At 39.0% G+C, this 17,873-nt stretch overlaps 1 protein-coding gene across 1 annotated transcript in view; it reads right to left on the bottom strand.

The window, feature by feature from the left end:
• NR3C2 (nuclear receptor subfamily 3 group C member 2) overlaps nt 1–17,873 on the bottom strand; it is a 345,322-nt gene that overhangs the window by 171,304 nt on the left and 156,145 nt on the right. Inside the window, exon 3 of the mRNA XM_007091751.3 lies at nt 5,417–5,556. Coding sequence (XP_007091813.1) covers nt 5,417–5,556 — 140 coding nt within the window. The remainder of the gene's footprint in view (nt 1–5,416; nt 5,557–17,873) is intronic.

Raw genomic sequence — 17,873 nt, 5'->3', positions numbered from 1 at the left:
TTAACCTTAACTGCTCTCATGCCACGTGTAAACATTCATGTGTACATTCAAACATTTATTTGGTGGCTACTCTGTATCTATAGTCTTGCTCCGTTCTGGAGATAAGACTGTCTCACCCTAAAGACATCTCACAGAGGAGCTGAAGGTCCAGTAGGTTGGTGGCTCTTAATATTTTCTCTCACTATGCAACTTCCAAAGGCAAGACTGCCTGCATGGGTGACAGAGGGTCAATTATGGGGTAAATATCAACAGTCTAGGCTGAGTTGGAACATGTGGGACAGCCTCTCCAGAAAATTCTGGCAGACCCTCTGCCCACTTCTCCCACATGCCCTCTGAGAACTTTGAAAACTCCTAGGCTAGAACAATCTTACAACCTCCAAGGGAGCTCTATGAAGAAAATAATGTATTACAGGAAAAATAAAAACCTAATGAAGAAAAAACAAAAACCTAAAAGTGCCACATTATTGTACCACTTACACGATCTCTCTCTAAAGACATTAACCAGAAAACTGTAGCATTTGATTCTACAGAATAAATCTAATATTTTGATGCCACTTGATGATTTATAAAATCTGCAAAAACATTTTGTTTCCATTTTATTTTTCTTAGCATTAGGTAGGGCAATACTACTTTCCCTATTTAGATATAAAGAAATTATATAGGCAAATTAAATAATGACACGTTATAAAATTTTTTTTAATTAAAAAAATTAAATAATGTCTTACTCTCATACCTAGTGAGTGACAGAGCCAGAAATTAAAACTAAATCCTCTGACCCTAAAACCAGTCCAGTTTCCACCAAGGGAGAACCCTACTTAAAAAATATAAATATATAAATGTTTATTCTTTTTCTTTTTATTTATTTATTTATTTAAAAAAAAATTTTTTTTTAACGTTTATTTATTTTTGAGACAGAGAGAGACAGAGCATGAACGGGGGGGGGGGGGGGGTCAGAGAGAGGGAGACACAGAATCCAAAACAGGCTGCTCCAGGCTCTGAGCTGTCAGCACAGAGCCCGACGCGGGGCTTGAACTCACGGACCGCGAGATCATGACCTGAGCTGAAGTCAGCTGCTTAACCGACTGAGCCACCCAGGCGCCCCTATTCTTTTTCTTTTTAATATAGAAAGGTCTTGACAAACATTCAAGGCAAATAAGCAATTCAAATTTAAAAACAAAATTATAAACTTCCATTTGTAACGTACAATAATATGGCTCTTAACTGACATTATTGGAAAATAAGCTGTTCTGGATGAGACTTCTAAGTTTTTTTATATTAAATGTTTAAGATGAAAAAAAATAAGCACATATATATGTCCCATTAAACAGAACACAAAGAACATAATTTACACATTTTTTAATGTTTTTTTTAAGTTTATTTACCTATTTTGAGAAAGTGTGTGGATGGGAGGGAGGGAGGGAGGGAGGGAGGGAGAGAGAGAGAAAGAGAATCACAAGCAGGCTCTGCACTGTCAGCGCAGAGCCTGATGTGGAGCTCAGTCTCATGAACCATGAGATGACTGAGCCGAGATCAAGAGTCAGGTGCTTAACCAACTGAGCCACCCGGGTGTCCCCATAATTTATACTTTTAACAAATGATTTGCAGTCTCCTTACACCGTTACTACTACACTATTATACCAAGCTTTAGAGTGGAGTGCTCTAGGGCATAAAGCCCTAAACCAGTAAAATCAGAGCTCAGACTGTTCCATCTTTCTTCCTGCCTCCACTCTAGTGGATGCTTCCAGTTCTGAGCTTGGTGTGGTTAGCTCTTTTCAGCTTACCTGACTTCCCTTATCCCAGCTCTCTCTATCTACTGCTTCTTGAATTCTCTGCTTTTATAATCAAAGGAAGAGCTTAAGGTTATCAGGGAAAGCCCGATATCTATCTATCTATCTATCCACACACACACACGCATACACACACACACACACACACACACACACACACACACACACATATATATATATATATACACATGTATTATATATATTTATGTGCTATATATGTATTATATATTTTTATATACACTATAATATAGACCAAATTATGTCTTCTCAATGCTTACATCACACCATTATCACCAAGTAGGCATGAACGAATGACATATAGGGTAGAGTTTCCATGAGCTTGAAAATTATAGAAAATGAAAGAAGTAGACTGAGAGATTCAGAGTTGTGAGATGTTGGGTTGGGTCTAGGTGTGGAGTCCTGAGACTTTAATCCAGGTCCAAGTTTGGTCTAATGATTCTGAATAGATTGATAAACTGGGTCTGATCCCAATTGTCTTCATCTATAAAAGGGGAAGAATAATATATCCATATACCATAATTTTATGAAACTAGTGCTTCCAACTATAAAGCATTATAAAAATAATTTATTTTTATTAAGTCAAAAAAGTTCTGATACAAACAGAGTCCAATTTCTCACATATTCTCTCTCATACACACATGATAAAACAGTAAAGAAATACAAATACAAAATAAAAACAAGTAAGTCCTCACTCTGATCAAGTTTATTTTCAAAATTCATGGTCTGGTTTCACTCAGGTGAGCTCTAAAATCAAAATTCCCACTTAGTTCTCTAATTCTCCCCTCATACTCCTGAATTTTTATCTTTTTCTCAGCTTCCTCTTTTTCCATAATTTTATCTTCTAATTCACCTATTCTCTCTTTTGCCTCTTCAATCTGTGCTATGGCCGCCTCCATTTTATTTTGTACCTCATTTATAGCATTTTTTAGCTCCTTGTGACTATTTCTTAGTCCCCTGATCTCTGTAGCAATAGATTCTCTGCTGTCCTCTATGCTTTTTTCAACCCAGCAATTAATTTTATGACTATTATTCTAAATTCTTGTTCCATTATATTGCTTAAGTCGTTTTTCATCAATTTGTTAGCTGTCGCTACTTCCTGGATGGGCGGGTGGGAGGGGGGGAGGGTGGGTGATGGGTATTGAAGAGGGCACCTGTTGGGATGAGCACTGGGTGTTGTATGGAAACCAATTTGACAATAAATTTCATATTGAAAAAATAAAGTCAAATCAAATCAAAATTCCCCCAAAATAGGGACTACGTTGTATTTTTAATTTTTAATGTTTATTTTATTTTTGAGAGAGACAGACAGACAGACAGAGTGTCAGCAGGGGAAGAGCAGAGAGAGAGAGAGAGGGAGACAGAATCCAAAGCAGGCTCCAGGCTCTGAGCTGTCAGCACAGAGCCCAATGCAGGGCTTGAACTCAGGAACCGTGAGATCATGACCTGAGCAGAAGTCGGACGCTTAACCGACTGAGCCACCCAGGCGCCCCGGGACTAAGCTATATTAACAAAAGTCTTAAAAGGTGCTCATCAAGTTTCATTATCTATTATCGATCAAATTTCCAATGGAAGAAAAGGATGTCTAGACATCAAGGTTTTTCCATATTTATTTATACCTCAGTTACAAAAACAACTGTTTCCTCAGCTACTTCCGTAGAAACTACTTAAAACAACAAAACTAAGCAAAACCTTTGGGAAAGCCATTTGCTTCAGAAGCAGAGAAGTTCAGGTTCCGAAAACAGCCACAACTTGGGTTCTGATACGAAGGCTGAGCCACAGGCAGGGTACCACAGAGGGTACCATTCCAAATGCCCTCTCTACACTGCTTTATTGTTATATATTGCCTTACTTTGTTCACTAATTAGTGAGCCTAAGAGGGGAGTCCTTATATTGGAAGGTACAAAGTGGCATTAGGAAGGTACCAAAGGTAATTTTACCTTATTATCTTATCTTCTACTGAGCCAATCATATAGTTAAGGATAGAAAGAGGGGAGTGGTGGGTGAGGAAAGTCTTAAAAAATAAATTGATCTCAGTACTGCACAAATTTATTTTCCAGAAATCAATCTCCTGGTAACAGAATCCATGGTTTCCTACAGGAAATGCTCTTCCCTACTGTTAGTGTAGGTAGTTTAAGTTGGCTGACTCTAGCCAGAACTAGCCTGTCAGATCACTGCATTCCCAGGTCACTGTAATTGGTTTGGAGGGGAACATGGGAGCCAAGTGCAGTCTTAGAGGAGATTTAACTGGGAGCTTTTCTAAGAACTTCTGGGAACAGAGAACTTCTTTTTAATGAGGTCCTGGTGGCTATCTCATCACCATGAGAGAACCTGGATGAGAACAGAGCCAGAGCAAAGTCAAGCACTGGAGAGAATGCAATGGAGTTCTAACCACCTGGTTTACAACCATGGCTTGTTTGAAGCCAAGCCTACGCCAGGGCTTTATGGTTATGTGAGCCAATGAATTTCCACTGCTGCTTAAGCCTGTTTGTGTTGATTTTCTGTCACCTGTAACCAAGAACCCATATTCTGAGAAAGAAATACAGAACTCCTATTACCAATTTAATGCTGAGTTTCGGGACTATTAAATAATTAATAGTGTAAATAATGTAAAATCATGTAATATTAATTAAATAACACGAAACCAATCCTAGAAGCACAGAAATAATGAGTTGGTGAGCTTTTCCATCCAGAACTGAGGACACCAGCTTCCTGTGGTCACCAGCAAAACAAAGATGAAACATTCAAGTGCTTTAAGTCTCTGAAGCAGTAGTTCATCCCCCAGAAAACTGCCCGAGAAATAAACCTACAGGAGTCTTAGTGTTGAGCTCCTCGGTAAAATAAGCATCAAGGATGCAATAATGCTGCTACTAAGAGCAAAACTTCTACACTTCAGCCAATCATATAGTCAATATTACTAAAACCATCTAAGTCTGATGGTAATTAATGGCTTACAAGTGAGGACAGAGGAAGGAGAACACAATCTAAAAGACTACCTCTCCCCAGGAAGTACAATTACTTGGACAGAAGCAAAGCTAGCCTAAATATACCTAGAGAATCTCAGTCAAATGTTTAATTTAGTGTACTGGTTTGGAAACCTTCAGTTAGAACAACGGTAGGACTGAAGCAGGGACCTGGAATCTGAAGCAGCTGTTCAATGCAATTATTCTGTATGGAACACAACTTAAATCACAGACACGATCGTGATATTAAAATTTCAATTTGCCACAAACACATATATTTATACAGAAACACAGAAAAGACGTGACACATTCTATGTGTGCCTAGTAAAAATGCTCTTGCACATCATGCAAATTAAGTTTATGGAGAATTATTTTTCTGAGTCTCACTGAAAAACAAAGACCAATAAAAACAAAAAAGTTCTTTCTGACAGATCTCAATTCCCAATTTCAAATTCTGCCCATTCAACAGCATTCAGTGGAAAATCTCCAGGTGGTTTTTAGATAAGACATTACTACTATTTATCACTGACAGACTGCCTCAGAAGTATTTTGTATCTATTTCCCTGTAGTGATTTAGAGTTAACTATGGAAGCAAACTATGCAGCAGGAAAGAAAACGTGTAAAAGGAACACCCACATGAACATTTACCTTCCACTGCTCTTTTGAAGAATACTTTGCAGCTGCCACAGGTTACTACCCCATAATGACATCCTGAAGCCTCATCCCCACACACCAAACATATTTTGGAAGGTCTTGAAGATCCAGTAGAAACACTTCGTAAAGTAGAGCTGGGGAAAGAAATCAAGATTTAAATAAATACGCTACAATAGCAAATTTGATATGCTGTACAGCTTAGCTCAAACTTTGTCAATACTTGCAGTTTCATAAATGAATTCAGTATTTACTGGTCACAGATGTGACCTAGAAAATGAAGGTAAAACCCTACCAGTGGAGTAATGCTATCCAGAATTCTATGCAGCAAAGCCTTTTCTCAATACCAAGAAACAATAATCACATAAATACTCCCCCGGCCCCAATATTTTTGAGAAAGTTGACCAAAAAACTTATTTGCATTCTAGGTGGGCAGGGAGGAGGAGAATCTTGAGCTGAGTCATTACGGAAGTATTTTTGGCATCAAGGAGCTGTTACAATACTTCTTTACTCTCTTCACCCAGACTCACATTATATATCTCAATTATGCCAGATAAAAAACTCTCCCATATCCAAAACAATCCACTAATCAAAATGTAAAAATTCTTGCCTTGACTGCCAGCAATTCTACCCCTCCAAGCTTCTGCATTTTTCCGTGTTACCTTATATAGGTATATTCAAATCACTTCATTTTGCTCACTAAAAGGACACAGTCAATACTCAAAAAACAAAAGCCATATGTGGTGAATATCTCAGGTATCTTTCCGGTAAGAAAATGAAGGGCATCAGTTTTTAGGGAAAAATTTAGCCCTTTAAACAAAAATCTGTATGAATACTTAAAAAAATTTTTTATTGCTTATTTATTTTTGAAAGAGAGACAGAGTGCGAACAGGGGAGGGACAGAGAGACAGGGAGACACAGAATCCAAAGCAGGCTCCAGGCTCTGAGCTGTCAGCCCTACGTGGGCTCAAGCTCACGAACCATGAGATCATGACCTGAGTTGAAGTCGGACGGACATTTAACTGACTGAGCCACCCAGGTGCCCCTCTATGAATACTTTTAAAGGGGAATATTCTCATATATACTGTGATACATTCTATATTACTGTGCTAATTTAAACAAGAATGTTTTACATTCTAATAAGGCATCGTAGTTCAGTGACAGACGTATTCTGAACAGGCAAAGAAGGTGACATTATTCATTTGTAGTCCACATGTATTTGTTGAATATGTACCCACAGGCCCTGTGCAAGGTACTGAGGAAATAAATACCCAAACCCAGTCTCTGTCCTCCAGTGAGTGGGGACCTGAACAATTACGGTAAGTGCTATGGTGCAGGGTAGTATGGCGGCACATACTGGGAAGGGTGGGACTCTGCCAGTAAGGAAGCGCTTCCCCAAAGGTGACCACTGAACTGAATCTGGAAGCACAACAGGATGAGAGCTGGACAAAGAAAAGGTGTGGGGGAAGCAGAGGTGCAACGGCTCAGGGAAATGCCAGCTGGACGTGTTCAGAAGACTCTGAATAGAACTGTTGTATGTCACCACCATCGCCTTGCTGTCACGACGACATCAGTCTCCATGTGAAACAGCAGGAACATGTGGAAAAGACTCAAAGAAAACACATTAAAAGACTAGAATGGTTATGTCACAGTGATGCTTTCTCTGTTTTCTAAATTAGCTAAAACGTGATTAATTCTGTCCTGGTAATTTTTTTTTTTTTTTAAGACGTTTTCACTACGTTCTCACGAAAAACAGAAGGAACAAAGTATTCAGCTGCTGGAGCACTGCAGCATGACTGACTTTTTAGAAAATGACTTCTTAAATCAAGGACTGCAACAATGTTCTCCAAAGTTGTTTCTCCTTCCGAGAAAAATGCTCTTTATTATTTTTATTAGTGTCCTTTGACTTCTTTATGGCATTCAAAACATTCCATTTCAGCACCAGTAACTTCTTCAGCATGTCAGAGAAACTCAATCCATGCTCTGTCCGACCCTCTTACCTCTCTTACGCCTCACAGGGAAATATCGCGACTTCGTAAACAATTAGAATGCAACTTACAATCGTCGTTAACTGTGGCTGCTTTTTCACAACTACAAGCGTAGGTAGGACTTGTGTTTCACATTTATGGGAGCCTTGGTCTTGGTCTCCAAACTTAATAATCTCTTAACTTCACTTTTTATAACCCTCCTCCTCTTGTCAAACCCATCCTCTCTGTGATCTTGTCTAGTTTCTTAGCTTTAACGTCATGGATATGCCCAGGGCTTCCAAATATTTATCTCCAGCTCAGACACCTCCTGAAATTTCTGACCCATTTATCCACCTGCCTGACATGCCCACTTGAGTGTCTGAGGTACACCTCAAACTTAACATGTCCAACTTTGCTGATCTTCTCCCTGCCCCAAACCTGCTCCTCCTACAGACAGACTTTGTCATGTCGGTTAATGGCAACTGTTACGGGCTGAGCTGTGTCTTCTCCAAAATTCCCATGTTGAAGTCCTAGTCCCTAGAACCTCCAAGTGTGATCTCTTTTGGGAATAGAGTCATAGCAGATACCTTAGTTAAGATGAGAGCATTCTGGAGTAGGGTGGGCCCCTATTCCAACATGACCCACATCCTTCTTAAAAAGCGGAAATCAGGACACAGACACACACAGAGAATGCCATGTGAAGGTAAAGGCAGTGACACTTTCACGAGCCAGTTAACATCAAAGATTGCCAGAAAACCACCAGAAGCTAGAGACAGGTAAGAAACAGATTCTCCCTGACAGCCTTCAGAAGGAAGCGATCCTGCTCGCACGTTAACCTTGGACTTCGGGTCTTCAGGACCGTGAGACAATACATCTTTGTTGTTTAAGCCACCCGGTTTGTGGTACTTTGTTACCATGGCCCTGGCAAACTAAAACAGCAACTTGGACTCATCTCTGACTCTTTACTCTCTCCCTCCACACATCCAATCTGCTAAATTCTATTTACTCTGCCTTCAGAATACATCCAGATTCTACTCGCTTCACACACCTCCTCTCGTACCACTAGCTTCAGCTGTCAACACCTCTTCCCAGGGATTTGCAAAAGCCTCCTAGGTGATCTTCCTGTTTTTCCTTGCCACCCCTTCCTTCCTCTGCAGCCAGAATCATCTTTATTCACTCCTTTGCTCAAAACCATCCAGGGGCTTTCCCTCACGCTCAAAAGAAAAGTCAGTTATCCATGTTACCGCAGGGCCAAATCTGGCCTCCCAGACTTCTCTAACCTCTCTTGCCTGCCTATACCACTCAGCAACACTGGCCTCCTCAGTGGCCCCCAAAACCACCAGGTGTGCTCCCACCTCAGAACCTTTGCACTTGCTCTCCCCTCTCACCTAGATATCTACAGAGTCCCTCCCACCTCCTTCAAGGCTTCATCCAAATGTCACCTTCTCAGTCTGGCCTCTCTGACTACACTGCTGAAAATGCCTCCTTCCTTAGGACCCTCTATCCCCTTTCTGCTTTATTTTCCCTCTCGGAACAACACATTACCATCTAATATGTTGTCCTCTTTACCTCTGTACTCTGTTTATTGTCTTCCCCATACACACAAGGAAGTAAACTCAATAGAAGCCAGGATTTTCTTCTGCTATTTACAATCGTGTGCCCAGTTCCTGGACTAATTAGTACCTGGGGCAGACCAGGACCCCAGTCAGCTCTTGAATAAATGACTGATTTTGAATAACTGGCATTGTTGCAACAGACACCATAAAACCCATCCCATCGTCAATTCTGAAGTCCTCCCACAGTCCTTATATGAAGGAATGAGATTTGTTTTTAACTATCTTGAGAGTGAGATGTATGTAGTGGAACCAAATTAAGAAAAGTTGAAGAGAAAGTCTAGCATAAAAAGGATGCACTGTGAAATTCAAATTAAAACATTTCTTTTTCATTATAAAACTAAAGCAAACACGAACCCTTTTCCCCTCTTGTTCACTACCATCTTTCAATGACATTAGAGCAAATCTGCCTGTACACGCCTCTCAGCAGCCCTCTGCCTCCTGGGTTTCTGTAACACTGTACTGAGCCTGTTCTCCCTAACACGCCTCCTCTATTTTTCAGGCTCCTTCTCATTTTCTAGATCATCAATGTAGCTTTTCTTCGGAGCTCGACCCTTGGCCATCTTTTTCCTTATTTCTGTACTTTGTCCCTTAATGATCTCATTCACTCTCCCGGCTCAAACAGCTCTCTTGGTGAATGACTTCCCAAATCTTCCCATCCGGCTCCAACCACTCCCCCCATGTCCAACGGCCTGTTTTCACTTCCTTTATAGAACATCTCTGCCTCTGTGTTCCATGCACTTCTGGAAGGGTACTGCCATCTGTGAACCTCCCAGGTTCAAACCCTGGACTCCTTCCTAACTGGCAAATCTAACAGTTACCAGGTCTGCCATTCGGCCTCACCGGCTACTGTGAACAGGGATTCAGGTCCCTGTCACTCACTTTCTCAGGCATCCTCCCTGTCACCAGCCTCTCCTCCCAATTCCTTCCACACTGGCTGACAAATGACTTTTCCTATTTAAGAGCTTGACTGCATTACTTCCATCGTCCCACCAACACCACCATGAATGACGACCTCGGTAGGACAGCTCGGTCTTCCTCCCTCTCAACCTTCCCCTGCAGGTCCTCTCACATGCCCAGCCTCGTGCGGGCCGCATGACGCTGACATCCCTGCCAGTGCAGACACTGGCACTGACACAACCCTGCTTCCTCACCCCTGTTCACACTCCCCGTAGCACATCCATCCTTTAGGAGCCCTGGTGTTCTCCCAGCAGCAAGCACCGCTTTCCCTCCCCCGATTCACCCCAGCACTGCGCTACCCTCCCCTCCCTCTTTCAGCAGACACCACTTTGGGCCTCACATTAGTGACCTGTGCACTTATCCTAATCCCTGGAGGGCAAAAATCTTGTCCTGTGCATCTCTGTGCACCCTGCTGCCATTAGTGGATGGTTGCTACTATTTATTGAATGAATGAAATCGCACTCTTAATCTCATTACAGTAGAACATAAATTTCCAAAAGGCGATTGTACAGAAGGTAAATTAATGAGGCCAAGGTTATAGGTTCAATTCCCATGCGGTTCATTTAGCTTTGCACAGGGGGAAAAAAAACATCCAGGAACACAGACTTCTCTCCAAAGCTCAGCCAGCTGTCTCACAAACATATGCATTATTAACACAGAAGACAAGCCACAGAGCGTGGATGGGTCAGGGAAATGCCAGTCTCTACTGACACCTTATCGTGTGGTTATCTTTAAAACTGAACTACGGCACGTGTTGGGAAGTTACATATCTAGTTTTAAGCAATATATCAGTACATTTTAGAAGGGGGGGTGGGTAGGGAAGGAGGAGGGGAAGGAGAGAGACAGGGAGAGGACAGGGGGGCAGACCTTGAACTCACTTCTTAGACACGGAGTGTTATGAAAATACAAAGTTTACTCAGTGATTCTGTAGATCAAAATTCAACTTTACAGTATAATCTATTTACTAAGCACCTACACAGAATGTGAGGCCCACACTGTAGGGCCAAATATGCAGGGGCAAAGGCGGGGACAGAGGCTCGAGCCGGGGGCCTCAGCTCCAGTTCTAGCTCAGTCATTTCCGAGCGAGAAACCACAGCAAAACCACCTCTCTTTAGATGATAATTCTCATCACGAAAAGGTTAAATAGAAAATCTCTAAGATTATTTTTAAGAAATCCTTTTAAGTTAAAGATGGATACAAAAGATAAATGGGACGGCCTGTCCTGATCAAGTTTTATACAAATCGAATTTCAAGCTCAAATTAAAGACAATGTATTACACACCACAAATAACCACTTTCTGATCTAGATCAAGGATAAAAGCATATGTATGTAAAAACTTATTCTTTCTAGAACAGCTATTCATACAGCATTTAAAGCTTTGTTACATCTTCATGATTGTCTCTATGCTGATTTTGGTTAAAGTTTCTTTATAAATGTACACATTAAAATGCTACTTTACCCCCTAAAGAACATTTTAATATTGACGTAAAAAACTACCCAAAATGATCATTTTGGGTCTTGGTAATCAAAGAAACAATGTTTACATAAAGAAGTTTATAATCAACAAAGGCAGTTGGTTCATAGGATTTCATACAAATGTTAAAATATTATAAAAGCAGAAATCTGTGCAAATTGTATTTCCATTTGTAAAGACAGTGTCTCTTTTAGGGAAACACAAGTGAGATGCAGCTATTTTTTTTTTGTGCCAAATATAGTAATTCTAATGACCCAGTGAAGAGCCTGAAGAGATTAACCAAAGGTTCAAGGTGCACATTAATTTTGGTGACATTTGGAAGGGGATAAATTAGCCAATCATCAAAAACAATTGAGCTATCTTTTTCCCTGAAATGGTTCAATGTTTAGGAAGAAGCCATAGGAGAAAAAATGATTTTTACTGATCAAAACAAGACTAGGAAACCAGCTCACTGAGAAACTGTAATGGACCACATTGTTCCAGGAATTACCACATGTAAAACTACCCTTCACTGTCTTTATAACAATTATATAACAATACAGTGGTGACGGATCCACTATTCAGTGATAGGAAACTCTTCGTATGAAAATACTGTCTCATTTCTTAAACTCATTCAGTATGAATTGACAAACCTATCTTTTGTACTGCCACTTAATCAGCTGTATGCTTCTACCATCACCTGCAGCTACTAAAAACATTTTTTCCATGTGTAATCAATTCCAGTATTCAGTCAGCTATCTAGAGCAGGGTGAGAATTTTGAGGAATATGCAAACAATACTTCATGAAGTAAGCATCCTTGTATCTGAACATGCTGGTGCGTTTAAATTATTCATTAATGAGGCGATTCACTGAAGGCCTACTATAGGCACCACTGTGATGAGTAAGAGAAAGTTCCTATTCTTGTGGAGTTTCTACTGTAATAAGAGAGGTAGACAACACAGAAGTAAGCAAATAATTTTAGAAAGTGATAAGTGCTAGAAAGAAAGTAACAGACTGAGATTGGATGGGGTGGTGGAGCATAGGGTTCTTTAGAAAGGTAGCCTGAGAAGACATCTTTGGGGAGACTGAAATGACAAAGTAGCTAGCTATGTGAAGATGCCAAACAAAGAGACAAGTGCAAAGTCCCTGAGACAGGAATAAACGTGACACCTTCCAGAGACAGAAAGGAGGGCATTGTGGCTCAAATTCAGGCAACAAGGAAGAAGGGAAGATGGGCGATAGGATGTGACGCCCAAAAAGAGGGTGGAAATGGACCACACAGGCCTGGAAGGCTATAGTAAAGAGTCAGGATACTATTCTAAGTGCCATCAACATAACGTGAATATTGACATGTTTTCAGCAAGAGGGTAACATGATCTGATTGACACTTAAACATCTTATTGTGACTGTTGTATAGAGAATAGACCAGAGGATGGGGTGGTGTTGGGATCAGGGAGAACAGCAAAGGAGACTCCTGTAATTATCCAGCTAGGAGAGGACAATGGCTTCTACAGATTAAGCTTTAATTAGTAAAGACTGTGAGAAGTGACTTTGTTTTTACATAGATAGCAGTGGCAGGATTTGTAGCATAATTGGACAGCAGTGCTGTAAATATATAAGATTGGGATAAAGAGCAGGTTGGCAAGGTAGGGTCTGTTTTGGATCTCACAGTAGGACAGTATTGGTACGTTATAGTCTACTTTTGTATATAATATAGTAACGATTAAATTAAAAGATAGTCTACTCATAGGAAAGACAGGGAGTGATCCACACCAGTTTTCCTTAACCTTTCTGGGCCAGTTTCCTCATCCTTAAAGTAGTAATAACAAAGCTCCTACCTTATATTACTCCATATATGTAAGCACACTAAGAACACGGACGTACCTTCAGTGTTATTTAAATTCTGGTGATTATTAACCAGTATTACTGTTGGATCTATAATTCTTAACAGTGACTGCCACAGTAGTGGATCTACAGGTAATTCCACTTTTCTATATTATATTTTTCTGTATTGATTTTAATTTCTATGAGCAGGCATAACATTGGTAAGCAGCAAAAGAAAGGTTTTTTAAAAATATACTATAGGGGTGCCTGGGTGGCTCAGTCGGTTAAGCATTCAACTTTGGCTCAGGTCATGATCTCGTGGTTTGTGAGTTCAAGCCTGGCATTGGGCTCTGTGCTGGACAGCTCAGAGCCTGGAGCCTGCTTTTGATTCTCTATCTCCCTCCCTCTCTCCCTCTCTGGCCCTCCCCAACTCACACTGTGTTTCTCTCTCTCTCTCTCTCTCTCTCTCTCTCTCTCTCTCTCTCAAAAATAAACACTAAAAAATTTTTTTCAAATATACTATAAAATAGTGGTATTACAATAGCTATGTTGTGTTATTTACTGCAGTTAGTAGTGTTTTGTGTGAATATGGATTTAAGTATTTCTCATGTCTGTAATGTGCAACTTGGAAACAGCCACATTAGATCATTAGGATAAACAATCACTGAGATTCAAACATATATTCTTTTATATAAAGAACACTAAATCTAAGAAACATAAGAATCTGGAAAACACTCAAAAAAATTTCAGGAGTATAAATTAACCTTTACCAACTTGTTTACTAAAATCCTATTTTCACCAACACATAAAATAAGCAAAAAACAAAAAGAAAAACCCTTTTTGTAGACTATGTCCTTTTGTTTTGATAAAAAATATAATACATATTTTGTATTGTTCTCAACAACATATTTTGTTGTTGAGAAAGCGTGAGAGGGCAAGAGGGGGAGAAGGGCAGAGGAGGAGAGAGAGAATCTTAAGAAGGCTCCACACCTGGAATGGAGCCCAATGTGGAGCTTAATCCCATGACTCTGGGATCATGACCTGAACCAAAATCAAGAGTGGGATGTTCAACCTACTGAGCCACCCAGGTGCTCCAATAAGCATATATTTTGAATCACAATATTTAACCTGTGCTATCTCATCCTAGTTTTCCTATTATTTAGGGGGAATATTTGGGAGTGAGACTTGTGGTATATTTTCCTTTATGGTGTTATCTTTGTTGATAAATAAATCATTAGTGTTTTGGGGGGATAATTCATCACTAAATAGAGTTTATCCTCTTAAGCCGCAATTCATAATGCACCATAGATAAAAATTAAAAATTGGTATACCATCTTACAACTTCAGTTGTATGAAAAGTTATGAATAAAATTATATACAGAAAATTCAAGGATATACCTGGATTAGGAAATTAAAATTTAAAACACAGCCATGGCTGATTAGTATTTTCCACTTTACTTTTTTATTTGTTTTCATAACAGTTTATACCATTAATAATATTAGAGTGGCTCTGTTTAAAGAGGTATGCATTTTCTACACTCTAAATTTCATTTAAGTGAAAGAAATTTGCCAGTAAAAGACTTCAAATCATAATCAAGAAAGCATAGCTTTAGCACAGCAAAAAAGTATCTTGACACAGATCTCAAAGAAAAAAAAATATTTTGGATCAAAACAAACTGAAGCCCACACTACAATATGTAGAATTCCATTAAAATATATATATATATATATATTTTTTTTTTTCTTTTTTTTTTTTTTAAAGTAATTCCTACACCCAATGTGGGGCTCAAACTCACAACCCTGAGATCTAGAGTCTCATGCTCTTCTGACTGAGCTAGCCAGGTGACCCAAATTTCATTTTAAAAATAAGGATCTATGTTAGGAGGGCATTTGAGTAACTTTTTCTCCTTAACTAGCTAGACAAATTAGCATTTGATCAAAATATGCAACATCTATTTTTTGGAAAATAAGCAAAAATATTTTAATCAAGATTAAAACGTATTTTCTAACAAAACAAAGAAAACAGTCAAATATAATTATAGGCCTTTGTATTATTAATGAATCATTTTAATCAAATGACTTTTATTAAATACAAGTTATGTGACAGTCCTTTTGAGAATACAAAGATAACAAATGGCTTCTACTCTCAAAGTTTAAAATTGAGCAGGGTAGATAAGACCTGCAGATTGGTAAATATTAAAGTCATTACACGGTAAGAATCATCCATGGTTTAAAAATAAATCAAAATTCAAAAGTGAGCTGCACCAAAAAAAAAAAAGAAGAAGAAGAAGAAAAGAAAAAAAAGTCCAGACAATGGCAAAATGCTCCAGGGTCCAAACTCCAGGAATGCATTCTAGAGACAAGTGTGAAAAATAACCCAAACCATGGAGGGTCTCTTATACTAGATTAAGTAGTTAGAGATGATTGTAGGACAAGGAGTTGAAACATCTGGTAGACAACTGAAAATGTGGCATGGAAAATGGAGGTGGGTATAAAAATCTATGTTAAAGGTCATAATAAAAGTGACCAGTTTACAGTTTTTAATGTGTACAATACAGACAATGAAAACAAGAAGATGCAATAAACTGGAAGAAAAGTAAGGACCACTGCTAGATAGTATAAGCACAAAAAACATATTCAAGTGTGCAACACAACTTAAAAGATAGGTTATTCTTGGGAGAGCAAGGACTCTAGATTTTATTTATGGAACAATGAATGAATTCACCCAGGGAGAAGTTGAAATGAGGAGAAAAGAAAGTCTCAAATGGAAATCTATAGAAAATGAACGTTTTTGGTTAGGCAGGAAAAGACGAACTCACTAATAAACCTAAGGCAGGAGGGCAGGGGGTACACAGAGAAGTAGGAAGACAAGATAATGCAGTCTTAGAATCAAAGGGAGGGCAGATTCAATGGGAGGTCAACCGTGTCAAATGCCACCAAGAGAACAAGACTTAAGGTTGACCACTCGGATGCTGTCATGGTTAACACCACTGACCTTAGTGATGGTCATTTTTATGCATATATAAGATGCATGTAGGGGCACCTGGGTGGCTCAGTTGGTTAAGCTTTTGACTCCTGGTTTCAGCTCAGGTCATGATCTCACGGTTCATGAGATCGTGCCCTGCATCAGGCTCCGTACTGAGAGCCTGTTTGGGATTGTCTCTCTCCCTCCCTCCATCCCCCTTTCCTGCTTCAGGCTCTCTCTCAAAATAAACTTATAAAAATAAGATGCACATATAAGCCATATTGAAGTGAAAAGCATTCCACATCTTTCTATTAAGGAGTTTCCATATTCAGAGAAGTAGTCCTTGTCATAAAACTATACCTGGTAGTATACTATCCTTGAGTATATGCAGAGTCTCCAAAAAGATTTAATGTCAAATTATCTCCAGAAACATTTATTGAGCATGTATTTCTATGTCAATCAGTGGTTGCTAAGACAATGACCAAATATATGTGCTAAAAAAGATGCCTCCACATTTTATTTTGCCTCTGTGATCCCTGGCATATGTGAGTGTACTTATATACATCATAAGTTAGTTATCCAGAATTCTCTGGAAAGGAATCTTTCCAGAACTTATCACATCATCTGCGGGTCAGTACTTTATAAAGTATGTTTTAAGGAGATTACTTCTAAATGCTTGTTTGAGCATATAAAGTGGGTTTTAAGAAGATTACTACAAAATGCTTGCTTGAGTGTTTTTAATTACAGTAATTTTGCTTTTGAAACATACTATATATAGTACACATGACTTACCTTTTCCCCCTGAATGTTAACTACCCTTATGTTAAGATGCAGACTTAGATGCGGATACAGATGGCATGAGACACTGAGCACTAATGGGTACTGAACCTAGGTATGGACCTTGAACCCGAGTTATTTAGAAATTACTGATCAAATTGTGTTCTGTTTACATTTTCAAAAAGTTGATGTAAAACATGCTTCACCATGGACTTTCTGTGCAGAATACAGCTTCTTTCTAGAAATATAATTTATCAGTCAAAGCTCCGAACAGCTTTTTCCCAGAGTGGTTTTTCTTACAGTCTAGAAATAATCATTTTCCTTGCCGCTGGTATTGCCCTCTGATTCACCAACTCAATTCCACTATCACTGTTACTGTGCAAGATTCGTACATAATATTACAGGGCCTTTTTGTATGAACTCACATCCTCCTACCTGTCTTATAATAAGTTTTTTTTCAGGTAGGATAAAGGGATATCCTTCATTATTTCATCAGTATACATGTCATAGGTTCAGAGAAGCTCATTCCAAAATCTACAAATTAATGACAATGTCATAGTACTTTCACTGACATGACTTCTTGCCATATTTACTTTAAACCTACTCAATATCTGACTTTGAGCAGAGATACCACCCTTAAAAATATTAAAATTAGCATCTTCACATGACGTTAAAATTCCTGAAGAATGGTTATAATTAATGGGATTAGCTAAATTCATTCTTTGACATTTCAGTTTTTCAATAATCAATGAGGTGTCACTTGAAAACTAGAAGTTGAGAAAAAAATGCCCAAGTAATAACCATATTTTCTTAGGGTTAATTCTATTGTTTAAAAAAATTTTTTTTTATGTTTTATTTATTTTTGAGAGCAAGAGAGACAGAGTGCAAGTAAG

Source organism: Panthera tigris, chromosome B1 (genome assembly GCF_018350195.1).
Source record: "Panthera tigris isolate Pti1 chromosome B1, P.tigris_Pti1_mat1.1, whole genome shotgun sequence".
Taxonomy (NCBI): Eukaryota; Metazoa; Chordata; class Mammalia; order Carnivora; family Felidae; genus Panthera; species Panthera tigris.
The sequence above is the reverse complement of the archived record's forward strand: the minus strand, read 5'-3'. Positions and strand labels throughout refer to the sequence as shown.